The 24,867-nt window shown below is 43.9% G+C and overlaps 1 protein-coding gene across 5 annotated transcripts in view; it reads left to right on the top strand.

Moving 5' to 3' along the window:
- LOC123849865 (phospholipid-transporting ATPase ABCA1) overlaps window positions 1-24,867 on the top strand; it is a 126,122-nt gene that overhangs the window by 46,785 nt on the left and 54,470 nt on the right. For 4 of the 5 annotated variants that reach the window (XM_064579297.1, XM_064579296.1, XM_064579299.1 and 1 more), the window contains exons 6-9: window positions 4,187-4,308; window positions 6,333-6,509; window positions 20,361-20,453; window positions 24,434-24,674. In XM_064579297.1, the coding sequence (XP_064435367.1) occupies window positions 4,187-4,308; window positions 6,333-6,509; window positions 20,361-20,453; window positions 24,434-24,674 (633 nt within the window). Of the gene's footprint in view, window positions 1-4,186; window positions 4,309-6,332; window positions 6,510-20,360; window positions 20,454-20,499; window positions 24,119-24,433; window positions 24,675-24,867 lie in introns of those variants that run through there. The other variant, XM_064579300.1, reaches the window with a different exon arrangement.

The raw sequence follows: 24,867 nt of genomic DNA, 5'->3' as shown, positions 1-24,867 counted from the left end.
CTTGTTGATTTATTTATTCATTGAAAAACACTTACAGGCACCTAGTATTTACACAGCACTACAACTACAGGGTGTCCTGGCCCTGCCATGATGAGAGATGCCCCCAGCCACAACCTCAAGAGAATTTTGGCCGTCTGTCCTTTTCCAGAATTTGGCTTCAGCCTGACTCTCCTCCCTCCCCCCAAGCACTTACAGACAAACCTCATCTTGGTCACTTGCATGACCTCATTCCTCATTCCTCCTCCTGCTTTCTTGACGTTTCTTCATCTCCCTTATCAGCCTCGAAAGTTCCTTGAGGGCGAGAACTGTGTCCTTACCTTCTCATTACACTTCATTTCGGTACATTGGTAAAGTTAAGTGAAAGAAACCCTTCTCGATAATCACAAAATTATTACCATTTATGGAGCATTTACCATGAGCCAGTTGTTCACTATTCATGCAGGTGGGGATATTGTTATCCTTGCCTCTTAGGTGAGAAAAGTTGGTCTCAGGAAGGCAAAGTGCATTTCTCAAAGCTGCAGTCAATAAACAGCAGAGTCTGACACCAGAGTTAGGTTTTTCTGGCCCCACATCCCTGATTTTTGTACCACTCCACTGTTTCTCAAACTCAGCGTCGGTCGCCTGGGGCGTTGTATAAAATTCTGACACCTGGGTGTCAGCTCCGAAAGTTCTGATTCGATGCTGGGGGTTGTAGCCTGGGCATTGGGGTTGTTGTAACACTACCTATTCGAGTGTCATCCTAGCCAAGGTTGAGAAGCGGTGCATTGCCCCACATTGCCTTTCTCTGTCCGTGCGGGCTCTAGCGGTCGGCGGGGGTGGTGGTGTGGGAACCTAGGTCCACATGTGTGGTACGCATGTGACCAGAATGGGCTTCTTTGTAGCCGGGGATCTTTGGCCCGCCCTGCTGCTCCCCCACCCAGCGACCTCTCCACCCTGCGCACGTGCACTGCCCAGGGTTGTTGACTATTGAATCGGCCTCTTGGTTCTTCTGTCTCTTCCAGGGGACTTACTGATAGGCGGTTTGAGTTTGATCACATCCAGCTGTTCTCATCCTCAGAGCCTGTTGACATAACAGAAGAGTCTTATAAACACACCGAGCCTACTGGCTGGTCTCAAGAGTGTTGCTCATGACCTCGACCCACTGCAAGTGCAGCCTGGGTCAGCCCCCCACACTTCAGCAGTCGTGCTCTGGCGTGAAGAGGCTGTTGTGAAGTTCCCTAGCACAGTGTCCACATTCAGCTCTGGCTTTTCCCACTTGGGAGGAATTTGTGGTCCATATGGTCAAGGAGGGTCAACTCGTGTGTGTATCCTGTTCGATCCGGGGCTCAGAGACGTCTTTATTTTACCCCTTATTTTACAAAGCAAGGCAGTGGAGATACAGCTTGGGTGAAATGTCCTGGCGGATGAATGGATACAGAGCCCAGCTTTTCTCACCCCCATTGTTCCACAATGGTCAGTGTCAGGCTTCGATTGAAGACACTAGCTTTCCTACCTTCCTTCTTGGAAGCTACGGTTGGGGTAAACACCTGGATGTTACTTTGTGTCCCTGGGAATGTAATATAGGGATCCTGTTTGCTCCTGGGGTGTAGCCTGGGAGTTGTCCTGATATCTCTGGGCCCTTCTTGGACCTACTCAACTGAAAGAAAATCTGTGATAGTGTTGAGATGCTTCTCAAATCTTCCCAGCCCTAATCTCACCTCCTCGTATTTATGATCTAGCCATCATTCTTTGTAATGACCAGTAATTCTTTGCAAGGCTTTGATCTGGGCACAGGGATACAGAGATAAAACACATATCCTGGGGGCACCTGGCTGGCTCAGTTGGTAGAGCAGGTGGCTCTTGATCTGGGGGTTGTGAGTTCAAGCCCCAGGTTGGGGGTAGATCTTGCTCAAAAAACCCCACACACACATATTCTGTATCCTAGGGGCGTAGTCTAGTGGAGAGAATATGCAAATAAAAAAACATTCCTTAAAGTATGGTCCTTGCATTGGGAGCACAAGGAATGCTTATTAAAATGTAGATTCTTGGGCGCCTGGGTGGCTCAGTTGGTTAAGCGACTGCCTTCGGCTCAGGTCATGATCCTGGAGTCCCGGGATCGAGTCCCACGTCGGGCTCCCTGCTCAGCAGGGAGTCTGCCTCTCTCTGACCCTCCCCCCTCTCATGCTCTCTATCTCATTCTCTCTCTCAAATAAATAAATAAAATCTTTTAAAAAAAAATGTAGATTCTTAAGCCCCACTCTTGATCCGCTATTTCAGAATCTCTGGGAATTGGGCCCAAGAAACTGCATTTTTGTGTGCTCCCTAAGTGAATTTTAGGTGCTCGGAGGTTTGGCAACTATAGGAGTGAGCCCTGCAGTAAGAGTATAGTGTCCTATATGATGGGGAGCACCAGGCTGGCGTTCGTCTGCAGGAGGACCTCTTCTGAGGAGGGACACCTAACTGGGCAAGGAACAGCTTCTGGAAGGTGTCATGAGGAATAACCAGGTGTTAGCATGTCAGGTGTAACCAGACAGTCATTTCTCTAGAGATGTGAATCATGTTTGATTTATCCTTTCTATAGCTCTAAATTTCAAGTTTGCTTAAGAACATACCTGGATCGGGCAGCAAAGATGAGAGTCTTGTTGGGTGTTTGTGACTTCCTTCTGCTTTATCTCTGCACATGAGCCCCCTTCGCTCCCAGGATTAACTCCTGTCCTCTTCTAAGCCTCACACTAGCCCCGTTTCAGATCAAACTTCTTTTTCGCATCAGTTAAATGATTGGGTTTGCAAGGTTTGCCCCCTAGAGGTCTGTTAGTGCCTGGGCCTGTGGGCTGCAGTTGGCGAATGAGCGTTGCCTAGGCACGTGGTCATGGTTAGCTGGTTTTCTCTTTATTGAAAGAAGTTGGGTTATTAAGAGGGTGGGGCAGAAGGAGCAGTGGACGGTCAAATGAAATAGGACAGGGAAAACAGTAGCATTTCAGAGTCAGGGGGCCCCCACCCAACATCTGGTAAGAAATCTCTCATTTTGGAGATAAAGAAGCTGAGGTTCAGAAAGATGATATGAAATGCCCAAATGATACCACCAGGCACAGCATCCCACTCCGGGGACTAAAATTCTGGATTTCTGGTCAGTGCTTTTTCTGCTTCACTACACTGGAATGTACCTAGAGGCTTTATTATTAAAGGGATTCTTTATGAAACCCTGCAGCAATCCAGTCATTTATTTAGTAGGGTTGATTTTTAAATATACGCTTTTGTTTTCTTACAGTCTAGCAGACCTGGGTTTTGGAGCTCTGTCTCATGTGTTCCAGGGTTGGAATTAGAATGAGATCACATCTGTGAGAGTGCTTTGATAGGCATAATGCTTTCCCCCAAGTGGTTCTCCAAGTGCGGGGCCCAGACCAGCAGCAGCTGCATCACCTGGGAGCTTGTTGGAAATGTGAATTCTCTGGCCTCGTCCCAGGCTGGCTGAATCAGAAACTTTGGCGGTGGAGACTGGAAATCTGTTTTTTTTTTTTTTTTTTAATTTATTTGTTTGACAGAGAGAGACACAGCGAGAGAGGGAACACAAGCAGGGGGAGTGGGAGAGGGAGAAGCTGGCTTCCCGCAGAGCAGGGAGCCTGATGCGGGGCTCGATCCCAGGACCCTGGGATCATGACCTGAGCCGAAGGCAGACGCTTAACGACTGAGCCATCCAGGTGCCCCCTGGAAATCTGTTTTTAACAAGCCTTCAGGTGATTCTGTTGTCCACTCAAGTTTGAGAACCACTGTTCTGCGTCAAGAGGAGATCAGCCTCCCGGGGCCTGTGGGACTAAGGCTTTAAATATCTCCGATTTGTAGCTGAGGTGGCATTTGGGAGACAGGAGTAGTGGGGTCAGGTTCACAAATCTCAGCTGGGATGGGTGAGATCACTTAAAAGGTTTGGCTTTTTCCTCGAAAATAAGGAAAGGCTGTGTGTGAGCGTGTCGCACTGTTGGAGTCTAGGAGCACACTCGGAGTTTGGTTCTACCTTCAGAAAGCATTCTTTTCATCTCTCCTGTAAGGCAGAGCTCCCTGAACATCATTTCTCTGTATGCTTCAGCCAGAAGCCTGTGGTTATCAGTTGGTTTAAAACTAGGCCATTAATATTAAGATGTTTTTCTCCACCTCCCATCGTCTTTTTTTTTTTTAACTTATTGTATGAAAATAAGATACTATTTCTTTGCAGGCTTGAAGCTTCAGGATTTCCTAGTGGACAATGAAACCTTCTCTGGATTCCTGACTTACAACCTTTCTCTGCCAAGGCTTACTGTGGACAAAATGCTGGGAGCCAATGTCAGTCTCCACAAGGTAAGCTGCGGATGTTCAGCTTCCTCCCCCTGCTAGTTAAATTAGTTATATTGTTTAAGAGTGCCTGGAAAGAAATGAATAACCCCCTATCTTGGTAATGGTGCTGAAGGAGGTTATTAGCTCAAGTTCAGCGTTACTCATTTTTACTTCTCTGCTCAGGTTGGCATTGCCAAACCATCCAGAGTGGAATGTGCAACCTGGCACCTGAGCCAGCTGGTTGAAATAAAACTGATTTCCTGCCTGTCAGCTGGCATTTGTGGATAACTTCCCCCTAAAAGGGGGTCGGGGGGATGAATTTAAGATGAATTAAACATTTAAAAAAAATGTTCACAGTTCTGAGACCATAGCCAGAGTTGAGGATTATTGAACAGAGCAGCTGTCTATAAAATCTTAGACAGGAGATTTTAAAACTTAATGCTTCCTTTAAAGATGGATAAGAAAAATAAGGAGAAAACCAGGAAGTAATATTAGTGTTTATATAGAATTTTAATCTTAGATTCTTAGAAAACTTCCTTTGGCATAATTAGATCTCCTAGAGCTCCTGTGCAGTGAGCAACAGACCCAGGTTGTATGGTTATCGATTTTCAGGGAAGCTTCCCAAGTTTATTCTTTGGCAGAAAGGGGCCCTGCTTCTTTACCCTGTCTCACATCTACACACTAGCTTATCTTTACAATAAGCAGAAGTAGTGGAAAGGTTTATGCCCGAAAGTAAGATCTTTGCTTTACATGATGTAGAATTTTTAAAATTAGAAAAATGTGCTTACCGTTTGTACTTATGAAACTAGGAAAATATGCCTTGTGTTTACCAGTTGTATGGTTGGGAGATGGGCCAAAGGCAGCAGGCTTATGAAAACAGTTGCATTTAGCACAATTTCCATTCCCCCCTGCCAATTTCATATCTGTCGCATCAGATCAGTTTAAAATAAGGGGCATCCTGAGTGTGGAGGTGGTCCTTGCATGGTATTAGGGTCTCTCTGTAACCAGTGCTCTCAAACCCAGATACCAAAGGTAGGCTGACAGCAAGGACTACTTGGAGAAAGGGGTAAGACAGAAGGGCACTTGCATGTCTGGTAGGTGAGAACTTCATGGAAACCATGGCAGGCTGAGGGCTCTGCAATGTTAGAAAGCTCCATAGACCTGGAGAGCTTTCGGTCCATCACTCACGCTAGGTTGTACTATAGGCAGGTCAAGCTGCACTAATTTAACTAGCAGGGGGAGGTAATAGTGGGATAATACAGAATCTGCATCATTCATTCATTCCACAAATATTTACTGTCAGTAATGTTTCAGCATTATCCCACAAAGTGAGCAAGAAAAGCAAGCCCCTCTTACTGAATTTGCTGTCTCATGGATAGTAAGGACCATCTATGAAGAAGTACAGTTTATTGAGGCCCAGGAAAGTTAATTAAGTATACAAAATATGGCCAAGGAAAGGCTCTCTATAGGTTTGCTATAATGAGTGCATGAGAATGACTTAGAATTGGCCTTCAAAGAGGCCTTTTCATAAGAGGCTTGGCTTTCTGGTACTCTGCTTGGGGGCAAATAAAATGAAGAGTTCCAGATTCTGAAATTGCTTCAACGTAGTTTTCTGCATCCATGAAATATCTATACCTGTAAGTAAATAGTATGAATGCTTTTTTTTTCATAATTCAGCCCAACCCCAGTTTAACGTAAGTTCCAAAATAATGAGAATGTTTTTCTCTATAAAATAAAATACTAAAAATGGTTTCAGAAGTTTAGACTTTCAATTCCTATTTCCTGAATCCTGTCCCACTTTTGAGAAAAAGTGTTGGACTCAGGATTTCCCTTCACAAGGACAAGAGTGTGGGAGATGATGAGTCAAAGACAACATTCAGACTTTAAGTTTCCTGTTAGACTGTGCCTTGTTATGTTCTGAAGGTCGGTAAAGAGATCTGATGCATTGGACTATTGCGACGGTGTCCATTCTTCAAAGCTGTACTGACCCAACTTTGCATCTTTGTAACCTGGTTTTGCTTGTCTCTCTTTGCATGAAATGCTTCCAGGTATTTTTGCAAGGCTACCACTTACATTTGACCAATCTGTGCAGTGGATCCAGATTACAGGAGGTGATTCAACTTGGTGAACTAGAAGTTTCCACGCTTTGCAGCTTGCCAAGGGAGAAACTGGATGCCGCTGAGCAAGTGCTTCGTTCCAACATGGACATCTTGAAGCCGATCCTGGTGAGTAGGCTTGCCGTGTGGAGAAGCTTCAAGCACTTATGCTTTTGGAATGTGAACATTTTCCCTGGACAACATAACTTTGTTTTTTGTAGAAACATAGGGCTGGCCGGGAGTTGGAGTGGTAATTTAGCTCAGTGGTATCCTGTTCTTTCAAACCTTTGGGCTTTTTCCCAAAGGGTACAAGGGGGAAGAATGAGTTGGGTATAGCTCTGAGTCTAAGCCTAACGTCCTCTGTGCTTGTTTCAGAGAAGACCTGTTTTTTATGTGTTTTGTTTTTTTTTAAATATATTGTCCACATTTGAGATTATTAGAGTTCATTTGAAGAAGGAGTTCCCCAGATTAAAAAAAAAAAGTCTCAAAATCATTTCTGGGAAGATGGATATCCATTCTTGAAAGCATCTCAGCAAGGAGACACTGTAAGCCGTCATGGTGGGAAAACCTTGGAACTGGATGGGAGCACACACAATAATTAGATTAATCCTTGACAAAATTGCATTTACAGAAAAAAAATGGCAACAAAGTCTGATCAGCCTGGGAATCAATAGTTCAGAGAAGCGATCCCAGAGTATATTATGTTCATTCTTAAAGAATATGGATGAACTTGGTCATCAGAGGGTTGGGTATAGTTCCAGAACGGGTGTATTTCTTTGGATTTTCTGGGAGCTCTGGTGACATACCTCTCCAACAACATCATTTAGCATCTGGTGATCTGGCCTCCTACTTACCAGATAGCACTCTGATTTGTTAGTAGGTTCTCTTAAAACCAGGGAAAGAGCCTTGGAAGAAGGATGTGCCTGGAAAGAGATATTCCTCATTATAATAAAAAAAAAATCAGAATCCTCTCTGGGGCTTTGTGTAGCATGATTTCTTTCTAGAGAGATTCATTATCCCAGGGATACTAAGAAGGTCCAGTTTTTGGACGCAGTGCCTGGGTCACACCCTAGAAAGTGATCTTGGAAACATCTCCTGCGGTTTATACACTAGTGACCATCAAGAAGTTCCTGTATCCTACTTGACCCTATGATGGTGCAGGCTTCTGCCCGAGATGAAGGTAGTAGGAAAACTGAGTTCTTGGGATTTTGGTTGATGGTGAACTAGTCAGTATAAAGGGCTTAGGCCTAATGCTTAAGATCTGTTTTTGTTTTATTCCAGAAGTAGTAAAATACTCAGTAAAAAAAATACTGAGTTGCTTTGTTCAGTGGTCTGTGATTCTATTGAATTTCTATAGTATAATTTCAAATAAGATATATATTTCTGAATTGGGATGATGTTTGCAGTTCCAGAAAACTGGTCCAAGTGGCTGCCTAAGCTCATTGGTGTAGACATATATAGCCTGTTGGCATTTTTTGGGTTGTGTGACATAGAGGGCCAAAGGTTATTAGAAATGGTAGACCATTTCCTTGTACCGTTTTAGCTATTTTGCTCTATTTCACTACAAGACAAAAATGTTCACCCTTTCAGCTAGAATGATGCAAATTTTGGAAATATGGGTGCTTTTAGAAGACAAAATAATTTATATTGGTGCCCATTCATTGTTTCATTTCTGTTTAATGATTAGACACTTACTGTGTGCACAACCCAGAAAATCCCTCCACTCACATAATGTCTGGATTCCACTCCAAGTAGAATGACAGTATGGCCTTCATGATCTGACAGTCAGCAGCTTAGGTTTCAACCTAATAATCATCCCTCCGTGGTTGGGAGGGTTAGCATGATAGGGTACGTGGAAATGCACCATCAAAACTGTCAGCTACATCGCAGTCTGTCTTGTTGTGGTGGTCCCTTGTAGATCAGTTGGTTCTTGGCTGGGTATTAAGGTGGCTACCATATGCTTTTTGCACATTTCTTGGCCACAGAGAGCATCTCAGGTTCTGCTCCTGCCTATTCGCTGTTGCTGAGAGCTCTCTCTCTCCATAAAGTCAGAAAATGAGGCTCTTAAATTAGAATACAGTGAGTGGTCAAAATTGTTCTGTGTAAAGGTGATTTTGAAGGATACCTTTGGGGATGAAATGACTTTGGGATGAAATGACTTCCAAACATTTTGAAACGTGACTTTTATTTACCAAGTTAAACAGGACCTTAATTGGAGCACTGGAATTGATATTTGATTTACATTAAGCAGCCTGTTACTCCTGCCATTTGGTTGACATTTCAACATTTTCAGTGGTAGATGAATGTGACGTGCGACGTCGTTGGCAGTGGGCAGTTAATCACACTGAGAAACATGACAGGAGCAGTAACTAGATGTCAGGTGCAGCGTCGTGGGCAGAAAAACTGGGGTGTCAGTGTGTGTTTCTGTACCAGAAGTGGGTTTTCAGGAAAGACATGTTTTGAAACATTTCTCCTTTTTTTTTTTTGTTAGCGTGAATGTTTTTCTGTTTTTCAGCCAAGGGTATTCTCTGTCTCCTGATGACCCCTGGACAACAGTGTTTTGACAACATGGGGGGAAATGTGGCAGAGGGGAAGGGCTGTGGGCTTGGGGTTAGCTGCGTCTGGGTTCAAATGTTACATCAGAAGTTTTACCAGCTGTGGGACCTTGGATAACTTGAGCATGAGTCAGCCTCAGTTTCTTCTTCTTTTACACGCAGATAATATACTTCACCTTTTGTCATTATTGGTCATGCCTATGAAGAGCGTGACGAGGGGCCTGGCATACATCAGGTGTTCAATAAATAGAAGTTAATCATTGATAGAAATATTTTCATGCTGAGAGCAATTGCTGGGAAGATAGAAATTCTCTTCTGAGTTAGGAATCAGTCATGCCAAGCGAAGTAGCCCTGAAGAATATTTCAGCGAAAAATTTTATTCTTTGCCTAGATGCTGTCAAGGCTTCTTACTCTGTAGATTCTTATTTATGTATAGACCTCAATTATGTATACCTTACGTGAAAATTAATACTGGATTTCAGAATGGTATTGCATCCTTAAAGTTCTCTGGGGTTAATAAAGTGGCTTCCATTTGGCATTCTCCTTTCAATTTAAAAACATATTCATTTATTGAACTATGTTTTTTTTCTCCCCCCATCACCAGACTGACCCATCCCTCCCACCCCCCCCACCACCTCCCCTCTAAAACCCTCAGTTTGTTTCTCAGAGTCCATAGTCTCTCATGGTTCATCTCCCCCTCTGATTCCCCCCCCCTTCATTTTTCCCTTCCTACTATCTTCTTCTTCTTCTTCTTCTTCTTCTTTTTTTAAGCATATAATGTATTGTTTGTTTCAGAGGTACAGTATGTTAAATTCATTATGGTTCAGGTATGTTCTGGGAGCTGGACTCATCGGAGATCCTCACAAAGATGGCTTCTGAGGAGTACAAGGATAGGTCGATACAGGAAATATTATCTCCAGGTTAAATGCATTTATGAAGGAAGACTTATGTTCATAGTATTTGTACTGTTGACATAACAGCCTCTAGGAGGGGAACGTGACTATGTAGCAGTGACTTCTTTTGTCTCCGGGCTCGGCAGGGTGGATTTGGCTGTTACAGTTGGCTGGGCAGCTGAATTTTCCTTTGCCTTCCTTGCGGGTCCTTCTTGAAGTAGCGCCTACCTTTCTCAGGTGGAGGAGAAGTCTTTATGGGGGCCTCACTCTGCTGTCCTCCAATAACCTCCAATCTGTTTCGGACTGTGAGAAGGAGCCATAACGGGACTAGCAAATTCTGTCCAGAGGGATTTGTTTGCTTCGGTTGTCAAGGTCCTTGCTGATAGTGTTGGTTCCTTATTGCTACTGTGACAAATAATCACACACTTAGCAGCTTAGAACAACATGAATTGATTATTTTGTAATCCTGTAGGCCAGAAGTCTGGGCACAGTGTGGTTCCCCTGGGTGTACTCCTTAGAGTCTCACGAGACTGAAATCAGAGGCTTTACAGCGCTGTATTCCTTTTTAGAGCCTCTGAGGATGCATCTGAGGATACATCTTCTGAGCTCATTCAGGTTGTTAGCTGAATTCAGTTCCTTGCATTTGTAGGACTAATGTCCCTGTTTCCTACCTGGACGTCAGCTGAGGCCGGTCTTTGCTGCTAGAGGCTGCCAGCATTCATTCTCATGACTTTTTTTTTTTTTTTTTAATCAGAGAGAGAACACAAGCAGGGGGAGTGACAGGCAGAGGGAGAAGCAGGATCCCTGCTGTGCAAGGAGCCCAATGTGGGACTCAATCCTAGGACCTTAGGATCATGACCTGAGCTGAAGGCAGCTGCTTAGCTGGCTGAGCCACCCAGGCGTCCCTTTAATTTTTTTTTTTTTTTAATGAGATAGAGAGAGTCCTTCTCATGATTTTCATGTGGCCCCTCTCCAGCCACACTGGGTCAAGACCCTCCCATGCTTTAAATTTCTGTCTTTTCCTTCTGCCATATCTCTCTGCTTCTAGCCAGAGAAAGTTCTCTGCCTTTATGGGCTCATGTGATTAGATTGGACTCATCTAGATGCTCTAGGATCATCTCCCTATTTGAAGGTCTGTAAGTGTAATGATATCTGTAAAGTACATATTACCATGTGATCTAACATATTCAGGTGCCAGGGACTAGGGTGTGACTGCTTTGGGGGAGGCACTCATCCTGCCACAAATGTCTTTTAACTGAAAGGTATATTTCATTATGTCTTTGAAATGTTTCCTCAGTGCTCTTGGCTCTTTATTAGTCCCTCTTCGGCTCTGTACATTTTCTTGCCCATATCCTGAGAGTGACTCCAACACATAATAAACGCTACCCACAGGGTTTTTAATGCGCAAATCAAAAACAGCAGTGACTTCGGGAAGTAGGGCATCTCTGAACAAGACATGAGCCATTCATCAACAAACTAACAAAGATTTACTGTATGTCTGCTTTGTGCCAGGTCCTGTTCTAAGGCTCCAGAGCTGCAGCCACGATCAGGGCAGACAAACGCACATGGAGCTTTCACTCTAGTGGGCACTGGGAACCAACTTCCAGGCTGAGATTGGGAATTTGAGGAATTCTTCACAGGTTCTGGGTCTGTGGACTCAGGGCTGTCCTTCCATCCCAGTTTCCCTGATGAGCCCCCAGCAGCTCCCTGACACCAATCTTTGCCAGCATGAGACACTGTAAGCCTGGAAAGAATGTGGGGTTAGCTAGGCTTGGGTTCTAGTCTTGGCTCACTGTTGCCACAGTGATTCGAAAATGGCATCTGATCCTTGAAGTGGGGCAAACAGTGTCTGATTCTTGAGTCAGGAAAGACAGGCATACGGACTTATCTTTAGAGTAACAACTTGGGGACTACACAGCATGTGGTTAGATTGTCTTGACCTCTGATGATACCTTTACCCTAAAAGGGAAAGTTCTGTTTCTGTGGAACAAAGAGCTCCGTTCACATGTCTTCTGGTGCATGCAGCATATTCTTGAAAAGGCAGAACTCAGTTCATGGGACAAAGGAGGTAAAGTGAGTGGTGCCCTGAGGTCCCCAGAAGACCAGTGATCTCACAGATGGGCTCTGTGTAGATTGAAGGAACAGATAGAGAAGGACAGAACAAAGTCATTATTGTCTTGCAATCTCTTTGTTTAGCATCTGCTTGACCCTTGACACAGGCTTAGAATACAGAGGGGCTTGGCTCATTCCTTTTTGGGGCTACATACTTCAGCTTATCCCATGCAACCCTTAAAGCATTTGTATGAATATTTTGCAGGAGAAAATAGTTGCTTTTCTCCTCCTGCATAAAAGTCAGACATTTGTGGTAAGTATCAGATTTTGTTTGGTGTTGTTTGATTGTGCTGCCCACCTGTTTGCAGCATATGCTTTCATCAGGCAGTCCACTGCAATCCTTATCATTTGGTAAATGGTAGAATGACACACCTCATGGATTTACTCTTAAGACTGTGTCTTTAGGGGCACGTGGGTGGCTCAGTCGGTTAAGTGTCTGCCTTCCGCTCAAGTCATGATCCTGGGGTCCTGGGATGGAGTCCTGTGTGGGGCTCTCTGCTCAGCAGGGAGCCTGCTTCTCCCTCTGCCTGCAGCTCCCCCTGCTTGTTCTCTCTCTCTCTCTCTCTGTGTCAAGTAAATAAATTAAAAAATTAAAAAAAAAAGACTAAATTCCTATACGAAAAGGGGAGCACACAACTGGAGATAAATTGGTGTATTAAACAGAGTGTTAATATGATTTTACTCCATCTGTATTGACATTTCTGCAGACTATTTCTTCCTTGAAAAGTGCTATTTCTTAAATTAAGGTTTAGGTTTGATTTTGGTCCTGAATTATGTGGTAGTAGATGTATTAAACTGTGTTTAAAAAGAGAAAAAAAGTTGGGGCACTTGGGTGGTGCCGTCATGTTAATCCTCCGACTCTTGGCTGAGGTCATGATCTCAGGGTCTTGAGATTGAGCCCTGTATCGGGCTCCACACTCAGCGCAGAGTCTGCTCAGGGTTCTCTCTCCTTCTGCCTCTGCCCCTCTCCCCCGAGCACTCTCTTTCTCTCTCTCTCAAATAAGTCAATAAATCTTTCTAAAAAAAATAGCAAAAAAGTATTTTTTAATTGCATTAGACACATAAAATTTAAAAGTTAATATTTAAATTGTTGAATTGTTTTTAAAAGATTCGTACCTCCCTCAGACATGAGTTTTGTAGTTCCCTACTTTAGTAAGAAATATTAAAATGTTCCTCAAAGGAAAACTTCATTGTCATGTGAGTCATTGGAAAGAGGTAAGATGTCATCTGGGTGGCAGTAGTCTTTGTACCTGGTATCTGGCTTATTTATTTTCCATTTGAGCTAAAACATAAAATCTTAGCCTTCAGTTGGATTTTCTGAATATGGGCAAAGTGAAGTAGAGACTTTTAGCCTACTTTGAGAATAAGGGAAGTTTGAAATGTCCTAATGAACACCTTGTAACATGTATTCATGGGGGGGGAATAAAATTGTGCATTATATTGAAAATCCTATTCAAATGTATTTGCGTCCACATTATTTAGTAGTAGAGTCCCTGAAAAATTTGGATGGGGATAAGATTTTTCTAAATTGAAAAGAGTTTTCAATTACATTCAATTTCACAGATGTTCTGTCTTCTATTTCTATTTGGCTGTGGCTTCTCAATGTATTAGTAATTTCGCCCAGTCTTTATTTTATATAGTGATCGTCTATAAACAAACACTTAAATTAATTCATTCAGCAAATATTGAGCCCTGATCTGTGCCATGCACGGGGCTAGGGGGGCAGTGGCGAGCAAGGTACAGCTTTCTTTGTTTCCCTGCTGGTGGGCAGTGGATGGGACAGACCAGAAAAGGAGCAGAAGCATTCTCTGCTGGGTGTTGTGTAGGCCTAACCCACACTAACCCAGTCTTTGAGGGTCAGGAAAGAAGCATCTGTCAAGTTGGGACCTAAAGAATAAAGTTTAGTCAAGTAAAGAGCAGGGAGGAGAATGTTCCAGGACCTGGCTTGCGTATGGGGTCCAGAGTGGGGAGAGAAACAAAGGTGGTATTTACGGGAACCGCACGTGATGGAGTGGTTCAGAATGGAGCAGATACAGCTATGGGGAGTTTGAAGGTAGAAAGAACAATAAGACAGGATGCTGTGGAGGTGACCACAGGTTAGCAGAGGCAAACTTTCAGGAGCTGTGTTAGGCTCTTGGGCCTCATCCTTTAGAGCAAGGGCACCCCCCGGAAGGCTCCAGAGGGTGAGTGACTTGATGAGGTGAATTTGAATGACCTTTGAAGCAGGACTCACACCAGTTCATCTCTTGCCCTCCTGAGGTGTTTCTCTCTTGGTTTTTCTTCCACACACATGTACTGGGTGCCTAGTTATTCTGTACCAGGAACTATGTTGGATGCTGAGTTGAAATAAAATACCAGCTCAGAAATTAAAGTCAAATTGACTTGGCTAGGTTACTGCCTTTTTAATTTTCAGTCTTTTACAATTTAGCTAAGCTAGTAGGATAGAAAGACTATAATGAAATCATCTTTTAGACCCAAAAACAGATGGGGCACAATGACCTTTGTCATTCTAGGGCCAGTGCTCCAGAATGTCATACTTTTAGGCAGTGTTGCCATGTTGTGATTAACACACTTTGCAGAAATGGGCGGGAGCCTTTTGGGTAATATAATATGCATTTGTCTATCCTTCCTGTAATGATATTACAGTATTTAGTTATGATCTAAAATTATTGCATAATAAATGAATTCTGGTTAGCTTAACGTAGGTCACGTAGTCCCTCACTAAGGGTTTTATCTTCGCTCTTTTCCCCTCTTTGTTCATACAGAAAATCACTTGCCTCCTGTGGTCAATGGGGACCCATGTGAGTTCATAGCCAATGGAATGTTTTTGTTTAGGAAAAATAATAGTAGGAATTCCAAACTGTAGATTGTTTACTGGAACTCTTCGGAAATACTGGTTGGCAAGCTTTGCCTTCCTTTGTCAAGTATTAGCAGGAGACCACAGTTAATACTAGGTTCAGGCACGTGGTTCTCAGACCTCATTTTGTGGCCCAGTTTCAGGGCATGTTTCCTGGGGTTAATTTTACTCAAGGAACTTAAACATCTTTCGGATCGGGTATGTAGTCAAGCCAACTTACACTCTTGACCCTTCTTCCACTTCTGCCTGCTCTGCTTCCTTTCCTCCTCTCTCCCTCTTTTATCTTTCATTTAATTAAAAAGTATGAACTAGTGAAAACTTACAACAAGGTGCAGAGACTAATATAAAGAACACCCTTGTCCCATCATCCATCGTTCACCTTGTTTGCTTCTGATTCTTTTCAGGAAATAAAACATTACAGGTATTTTCGATGCCACCTGTGTATCCCCATCTCTTTCCCTCAGAGACCGTCACTACCCTGGGGTTGCATGCTTTTCTGCTTTATATCATATAGATGTATTTGCATTCTGTTAATAACAATATACCCTATTGGTTTGTAGGTATTCACATCGTATAAATGCGTATATTGATCTGCAACTTGTCTTTTTCAGTCCATATCATATTGTTGAGATTTATCAGTATTAAACATGTGGCATCTGATTCATTTTAACTGCTACATGGTATTTCCTTTATATACTGAAATTAAAAAAAAACCCATTCTTCAGTCTCTGGCTTATTTTTTCACATTGTTTATAGTGTCTTTTGGTGCATAGTTTCTACTTTTAAAAGGTTGAAGTCATTTTTTTCCACCTTGGTTTGGACTTTTATATTTTAGGAAGGCCTCCCCTACCCCAAGTTCATAAAGACATCTTCTATATATTTGCAGCTTTCATTTTTTACTTTGAGCTCTCTAATCTGCCAAGAACCTAATTTTGTATAGTGGTGTGAGATGGAAAACTTTCTAATTTTTCTTACATGAACAACTAGTCCCAGCAACAGTAATTGAATAGCCCATCTTTTCCCCATGAATTTGTAATATTTAGTTTGCAGATTCTCATCAGTCTCTTCTCTGTATTTTATAACACCCAAGCACAGAAGAGTAAAATGAAGTCTTGAGCAAAATATCTGGATACCCTGAGCTTTAAACAATGCTGAAGATGAATTGTTTTTTTTTTTTTTTAACCCTGTCATGTCAGCCCACACCTGTATGTAACTCCAACACATCTTTGAAAATGAAAGTTTATTTGTATTGACAATAGGTTGCAAATACTTATGTTCGTGAATACTGAGCATTTAATCTCAAGCAACAGTGTAAAAAGGGATCCTAATAATGACCTTGATTGTCCTACCTGTTACTTATGGATGGCTTTAGCCAGTGTTCCTCTTAGAGACCAAAACCTAAAGTAGCAGCAAACCAGAGCTCAGACTATTGACAATAACTTTATGATGTGATATTACATTTGTGTCTCAATATGTGAAAGTCTGATGTCCACGGTAAATGTAATGAAGTCCTTATATTTATGTCTGTGGTCAGCTGTGGTGTTCATGGGTTAAACAGTCATGCAGTGCATGTGTGGAGCTTTGCTGAATTGTGTAGCTTTTAAAACAAGAGGAATAAGTCTGCCTCAAAGGTTAAGACATTTACATTGAAAAACCTGAAGGGAAAATTAGTACCTATGAAAGTTTAAATTCATTCAGATGAGGAAGGCGTCATCTAAGAACAATATGAACTGCTGATTGATTAGTCCCTTCAGGGGAGAGGTGACTGCAAATGGTGACAACAGGCCAGTGGCGTAGCTAAGGTTTCAGAGACTTGGCCTATGGCAGTTGGTGGCTGTGAACTCAGTTGGTGTACCGTTCTGGCCTCACATGAATTTTGCAACATCTCCGATCCCAGTCGAGCTGGGTGAACGGCTTGGCCTGTCTTCAGTGCTTCACCATCCGAAGCAGACAGCGTCGTGTTGACCAGACAACCAACCACCTTCGCGCAAAGCAGGCTGTGAAAAAGAGGCATGAACGTTGTCCAAGGGGCTATGGCTTAGTGGTTCTCAAACTTTGTGCAAAAAAACCCCTGAGGCTTCTTGGCTCACATGCCTCACTTCTGAATCAGTAGGTCTCCGAGGGCTGGGAGGCTGCACACTTATCAAACACGGCAGCTGGTGCTGGTGCTGGTGCAAGAGCTTTGAGACCACACTGTAGCCACAGAAGCTGCTCCTTCACACGTGTCTGCCATGATTTTGGTTGTCGTCAAGGGCAATTGGTGCCATTTAAATTTAATATTTCCTCTTTGTAGATTCACTTCTTTTGCTTAATAAGCTTAGAAAAATTATATCTCTACTGTAAAGGTAAAAAATCAATATCATTATAAATAGATTGCATATGCATTAAGGTGAATGTGTGCGTGCGTACACACGTGTGTATGTATGTAGGTATAAATACATATACCTAAACATCGGTGATGATTTTTCCTTTCAGTCTTTTGATTTAAATGTCAATATTGGGGGGCACCTGGGTGGCTCAGTCATTGAGCGTCTGCCTTCAGCTTGGGTCATGGTCCCAGGGTCCTGGGATTGAGCCCTGCATCGGGCTCCCTGCTCGGCGGGAAGCCGGCTTCTCCCTCTCCCACTCTCCCTGCTTTGTTCCTTCTCTCGCTCTCCCTCTGTCAAAAAATTAAAAAAATACTAAAAAAAAATGTCAACCTTGGGGCAAGTTTATATGTGTGTGTGTGTGTGTGTGTGTGATATAAATATACATCTGTAGTTATATTTCATCCACCGAGCATTACTTAACATAAGTATATATTTCATCTGCTTGATATCTTTTGTTTCACAGTTTTGCAAACACTGAGGGAAAGGGGGGCCTTAGGGAGGAAAGGCGCATTCATTTCAAGCCTTCAGGAATTAGGTCTTAGTCTTGCACTGAAGAGGATTTCTAATGTTAGAAATAGCACATTGGGAGTGGCTGATGGGCTTTGAGATGACAAGTCTAGTTCTCTGCTCAGTGGAGGGAGGCCGCCTCAACAGGAGAAACAGTTCTTCGAGAGCTAGCCTAGCCAAGAAACGGAAGGGAGGATGGATCTCTTTTCAAGAAGTAGAAAGCCTTTCAGTTTTGGTAATAAACTTTTGGGGAAGGAAAGAGGAAGGCAGGGGTGACATTGCTGAGAACTGTGAGGGCTCACTGTGTGCCAGGCACTGTGTGAGGTGCTCTGCACACGTCCTCTCATTCAGCCTTCTTGACGCCAGCCCACGTGCACACCACAAATGCTGATGCATTGAGCCATTTGCCCAGGGGTCTGTAGCCACCCCGGGTCCCCATAACCAGAGAAGAGGGGACAGAGTGACAAGAATCATCAGAATCTTATTTCCATTAAGACTTTATAAAAAAATGGATTAACTACTAAATTTTAAGTTGTGGAAAAGGATGTTCAGTTAAGTTGGCATTCTTTTGTTTTGCTGCACGGTCCTGAGTGTGCATCATCTTGTGAGCCTGATGGAAGCATAGAAACACTTTACCTCCCATGCCTTCCAATGAAGACCTCTCAGTTTGTAAAAGTTTTCTTATTGTAGGTTCTGTAGAGTCAACTCTTAATGTGATAACCTTTAGTGATGATGTAAACCTGTAGTAAGAAAGTGAAAAACCAAAAATCTCCCTCTTGTTTCTGCTCATGATTACTTAATGGAATCATCATTAACAATCTGTGAGTTGATCACCGAGACCTACTTGAGTATAGTGGTTAAGGGTAATCAGAGGCCCATCTGAAGATGGGGAGTGTGGAAAAGGTGGACCCTGGTGAGTAAGCCACTCTAGGAGAGCTCATGAGTCAGGCTGGACAGATTCTTTCATAGAACCTTTAGACAGATTTTATCAGGAATGTACATTCAGGATTTGGCTTGGATATTATGATGATCATTATGATACTAACTTTTAATCTTCTGTATTTGGGGTTCTTTTTATTTTATTTTATTTTTTATTTATTTATTTTTTTAAGTAAGCTCCACACCCAGTGTGGAGCCCAACAGGGGACTTGAACTCATGACCTTGAGGTCAAGACCTGAGCTGAGATCAAGGGTCAGTCCCTTAACTTACTGAGCCACCCTGGTGCCCCTGGAGTCCTACCTATCTATCAATCTCTATCTCTTTTTTTTATTTATTAAGATTTTATTTATTAGAGATATGACAGATAGAGAGAGCATGAGTGGGAAGGAGAGAGAGAAGCAGGCTCCCCAGTGGGCAGGGAGTCCAGTGCAGGTGGGGCTTGATCCCAGGACCCTGAGATCATGACCTGAGTCAAAGGTAGCCGCTTAACCAACTGAGCCACCCAGGCGCCCTCCTCCCCTGGAGTTCTTTTTAAAGGAAAATCTCTCCAGCTGCTAGTTCTGAGATAATGATGAGCTCTGTCCACTTCCAGCTATTTTCCACATAGTCTGTATTATGATTTCACAACATTTCTTGATACAAGACAAGTAGCAAAATAGCCCAGCCTTGGGGCGCCTGGGTGACTCCATTATTTAAGTATCCAGCTCTTAATTTCAACTCATGTCATGATCTCTGGGTCGTGGGATCAAGCCCTGCATCAGGTTCCACGCTCAGCACGGAGTCTGCTTGAGTTTCGCTCCCTCTGCTCCTCCCCCTGCTCGTGCTCTCTCTCTCTCTCTCTCAAATACATAAATAAATCTTAAAAAAAAATAGCCCAGCCTTCTCTAGATTAAAGAGGTATCTGATATATTAAATAAAATGATGCCCATAGAAGCGCCAAGGAAATATGGCTTTTCCCAGAAACTTTTTTTTCTATTTAATAAATAAAAATGATGAAACTAACCCTATATCTTTTTCCTTTTGGAAGCCTGAAAACTCAGAACCCAAATTTGAGGCTCCTCAGCTCTTGTAATTCTGGCTTCAGGGTCCACGCATCATTGTTCTTTTTCTTCTCTAGGGTAGGCTTTCTGCCCTAACTTATCTTTTCCTAGGGCCCAATTAATTATTTTTTTATATTTGCTGTGAGACTAGCTGGCATATAACAGCAATTAAATATACACATGAGTAAATATAAAGATCTGACTAAAAGTAGATATAAAAATAAGCATTCTGTATTAAATTTCCAGTGTGAGTGCTGGCTTGAGCAGAATGAGCTAGAATTTCTCCTTCCCATGCTTTTGGCAGCTTTAAACTTTACATATTCTTCCTTTCTTGTGAGCCATTACAAAATTGTTTCTCAAGGTCGTTCCTCTGTTGCCCATCTTGCAGACAGAGTTGGGAATTTGTGGTCAGAGTTGCATTGGAGACACACACACACACCCCAGCATTAGATGGTTTTATCTGTTGTGTATCAAATAATTTTAAATATATATTTCTACACTATTTAAAAGCATTCGTTAGAGGATTAGTAATTCTTGTCTAAAACAATCTGCAGACTGGCAGTTAGAATAATTTTAGTGTCTTATTTTGGTTAGGAGTGGGTTTTTTGTCTTTTAAACTCAAGATTGTGAATGGTTTTAATTATTTTCAGTAGAGATTTCAGGTTTACATTTGAGCTTAGAAACAAAGTATTTTTTTCTCATTCCAGAGGGAACTAAACTCTACATCTCCCTTCCTGAACAAGGAACTGGTTAAAGCCACAGAAACTTTGCTGGATAGTCTCGGGACTTTGGCCCAAGAGGTAAGTTGTGCCTTTCAGCACCAGGAGGCAGACCATCCACTCTGGCTTTTTCTCTACCCCAAGTGTGGCTTAGAGGGTCCTTTTGATTTGAATATCACGTGACGCATAAAATCAATTTTAGAAGCATCCGTGAACTTAAAAGTCATCTGATTTGAGCTCCTTCCTTTAGAGATGAAGAAACCAAGATGCGGAGATGTCTCAGAGCTAATTAGTTTGTGGCTGAAGTCCCGGTACCTAGTCTGGAACTTTCTCCCAGTGTTACTCTCTGAACCCAGCAAGGCCAGTCTTTTTACCAAAACGTTTGTTTGCTAACTAAAGGGGATGGCGTGTAGCCCTAATTCAGACCTTCCCCTGTAAACACCTGGCCTCTGACATTCGCCTTTGGAAATGCCATTTCTTGACAAACATTAAGACGCGTTTGCCTTTTGAGTCTGCATGTTGACAGACGTATCAGAATAACTTTATATGTGCAAGATCAGGGGGGCCTGTAGGTGCTGGCAAAAGCTGTTAACCTTTTCTCTGCCTGCCGGCCAGGGTGACCCTCACACACAGGACACCCAGCCTTGTTGCGGGTTAGACTTGGAGAAGAGGAGCTGTTTGGAGCCCAGAGTGTAAGGAGCTGAGCCGGGGGGCGGCCGTCAGAAATAGTCAGGCCTAAATGTCTGGGACAGTGGATAGGGATAATGTTCTCAGCCTTGGTCCAGCCTTTTTTGAATCGTTTCTCTAAATCATTTTTTGGTATTTGCTTTATTTTTCTCAAATATCAAAATTTAGGTTTCCGAGAATAAACGTATCGTACGTCCATGATGGCAAGTGCAGAGCATTTGGAAAACACGGAGATTAAGCCCTGTTGACAATTTGGCATATTGCATTTAGTTCAGTTTTCTTTTTTCTTTGAATTCTGCTCATGGGTGTCTGGCTGAAGAGGCTTGGGTTTTGGGTCCCTTTCGGGAGAAGTCCTTTAGAGCCTGCCATTTGTTATTCTGCTTGTGAATGCTGGTGACCTTTAGGTAGGTGCAGAAGCTGGGTCACCTGGGGCTCTTCCAGAAAGAAAAACAGAAAGTGACCTGCAAGTGCATAGCCGTTGCTCCAGGGTCCTGCTAGTGAGCACCAGCATACCCTGTGCTCTCCCAGCTTTCCTCCCAGCCTTAGAGCAAGCAGAGCGGAGCCTGTGACGTGGGAGGGTGTCTCTAAATTTAGGGTCTGGGTACAGTGTTTTCTCTTACATCACTGGTCTGCCTTTTGTCCAGGGTAAGAAAAATAATTGAAAGCATGTGATGTTTCCATTGCTGATGAGGCAGAAAGTCTCCACTGAGCCATGTATCATTTTTCTTGGCAGCTGCTTCCCTGTGCCCTGCTTGCTCCCTGGGCCAGGGCAAGCAAGGGCCACCCACTGCTCTCTGTGGAACACCTTCAAGTAACCATGACCATGAGTTACTTATTGTCAAACTTGTTATTTCCCTGAGACAGATGGGGAGAAGATAAATATATGCACATGTGTATCTGTTCAGTGTTCGAAAGAAAGTTGGATGTTTTGACCAAAGTACCACCCTTGAAAGGAAAAGGGAGCTAACAGTTTCTGAGGCCCTCCACCTGATTCATGCAGTTTCACCCCATTTCCCTATATGTTCACATGACAAATGTGAGTGGGTCTTATTCTGCCCACTTTACAGATGGCACGGAGGCTCAGAAGAGTGGGACTCACAGTCATCTAGGTAGTTAATTGGCAAAAACTAGGATTTGAACCCAGGACTGTTGGACTACAAACCCCATGTTCTTGCTGCTAGAGCCTACTTTTTGTGTGATGAACTCTGGTGGAAACTAGACTAGAATAGAAAGGATACCCTTCAAAGAAGGAAATGCGGATTAACAGGGCCTGGCAGTTGGGTAGCAATGGGGACTTTAGGAACCAGATGAGTGAAAGCTGCATGAGCTCCACATCTGGGTGACAGGGAAGGTGTGCCTGATGTGATGGGGAAGGCAGGACGGGGAGCCCCCTAGTTATCTCTTCAGCCCCTACCAGGGGCCTGACATTGCTAGATGGTGGGGTCTCAGAAGCGAGCACACTAGCTTTCCTGTTCTCATGGGGCTTGCGTGGTGGGAGATAGAAATAAACAGGTCAGCATATAATGTGCTGAAGAAAAATAAAGCAGGGTAAGAAGGATAGAGGGTGCTTGAGGTATTGTTTCAACGGGGTGATTAGAGGCGTCCTCTCTGACAAGGTGACAGTTGAACCTGAAGAAATGACCATACATTGTCCACTCCAAGCAGGAACAGATACAAAGACACTGATGTGTAGGGCATGATGAAGGAAGGTATTTAAAGACCCGGGAAGGAGGATGGTGTGGCCAGAACAGAGGGAGCAAGGGAGAGGGTGCTGGGAGCTGAGGTCGGAGAGGGAGGTGAGCACCGTGCAGGCCTGGTAAGGCTGGATTTAAGCTGAGCAAGATGGTAAGCCAGTGGGGGGTTGGAGCACAGGGTATATGATGTGACCTAGAGTATGAGACTGTTAACAGTTTGGCTGTTAACTTGAGATGAGACTAAGGTGGGGGCACGGGAAGAAGGGGGCCATTGCAGTGTCTTGAGAAAGTAGTCAGCCAGCCATTCAGTTGCTCCACAGATGATTATCAAACACCGTCTTCCGTGGGCTGGAGGACAAATGGCCACCCTTCCCTGTGAGTGGGAGTGCTTCACAGAACAAGTGTGGAGCATGAGCCGAGGTGTGGAAAAATGAGTAGGAGTTCCCCCCAAGACAGGTGCTGGGAAGAGCTGACAGTTTGGAGTAACTCCGTCATTCTGGTGCCTCTGTCCAAAGATGTACTGGTTTTATGTGGGAAGAAGTTTGTTCTTTCGGTTGGGGGCTGGTGGTAGTGAGGCAACCTCTGGAAAGAGAAGTGAGTGGCTCTCACTCACTGTCATTAAAAAATCTCCAGTGCTGTTTACCCACCAACAAAAGGAAAGGTGGTCTGGCTACCTCTGCCCTCCCTGTCCAAATACCTCATCCAAGTGATGAAAAGATAAAGTAAGGAAAAGCTAGCCACCCAATTGTGTTCTTGTAGTATATATCAGATGCTCCCTATTTGGAGGGAGAAAAGTTTGTGACCTCTGACCTACCCCTGGAGTGCCTGGTTTCCCCCTGGAGGCAGAAGGCAAAGTCAGGATCTACAGTACCAAGGAGCATGTGACCCAAAGGAACCAGAAGGCTGAGATGGAAAACTGGGCACACGGTATCAGAATCTAGGCGTTCTACAGGGGATGGGCAGGGCCCTGGGTCTCTCCCCTCTGCCCTCCATGGCTCAGTCTTCGGGGTGGTGAAAACATGCAGTGACATTTCAAGGAATGTAGAGATTTATTACTGATTTATTGTGAAATGTGTAGAAATGCAAAGTGTGTGATAAGTATTTAATCCCGTGCTGTCGAACACCTCACTGAGACCACGATGGGCACTTCACACATACCACCTTCCCTCCCAGGGGCAGAGGCGTCCTCAGTTTCCACGGGGAAGTTTAAGGTGTTTTAGAAATAAGGATGTGCTCTAGGGTGTGAGCAGTTCCTGAAGGATGTATATGAACACAGTGGCTATTCAGAGAAAGCCTTCTCTTCCGTCAACTAGAAGATAATCCAAATGGAATAAAGCCCATCACCAGAGGCTCCACTGACTTCTGGTTTGTGCTTCTCAATCTTTAATTTGCATAGGGATCACCTGGGTGTCTTGTGAAAATGCAGATTCGAATTGTAGTTGGATAGATCTGCACCTCGCCCATAACTCCCCTGCTGGTCCCAGGACCACCAACGGAGTAGCAGGGTTCTGGCAATCCCATCGCAAGGCTCAGAGGACAGGACACAGTATGTTCCGGGGTGTGGCTCTGGAGAGGTCAAGAAAATAAGCTGCTTCTTTCTCTCTCTTTCCCCACCGTCGTGATACTCTTTTCTCCTCCTTCCCTTCTCCCTCCCTTTTTCTTCCCGATCCCGGGCACCAGCTGTTCAGCATGAACAGCTGGAGCGACATGCGGCAGGAGGTCATGTTCCTGACCAGCGTGAACAGCTCCAGCTCGTCCACCCAGATATACCAAGCCGTGTCCCGCATTGTCTGTGGCCATCCCGAGGGCGGGGGCCTGAAGATTAAGTCCCTCAACTGGTATGAGGACAACAACTACAAAGCTCTCTTTGGCGGCAACGGCACGGATGAAGATGCTGACAGCTTTTATGACAATTCTACAAGTGAGTGCGTAGAAGGAGGCCCCGGGCAGCCAGCCAGCCTCAGCCCCCCATTAGTGCTAGCCTGGGTCCCCGTGTCCCCCCTCCCTCATGTTTACCGCATCCCCACATTTTATAGGCTCAGCAAGGTTAAGTGACTTCATCAGAGCCACACCGTAGTGAATCCACAGGAGCCGGGGTTAAGCCCGGATCTGCC

Source organism: Mirounga angustirostris, unplaced genomic scaffold, assembly GCF_029215605.1.
Source record: "Mirounga angustirostris isolate CCGP_5_RB_7025 unplaced genomic scaffold, mMirAng1.0.hap1 SCAF_15, whole genome shotgun sequence".
In the NCBI taxonomy this organism is placed as follows: domain Eukaryota; kingdom Metazoa; phylum Chordata; class Mammalia; order Carnivora; family Phocidae; genus Mirounga; species Mirounga angustirostris.
Note: the sequence above shows the minus strand (reverse complement) of the source record. Positions and strands in the feature narration are given on the sequence as shown.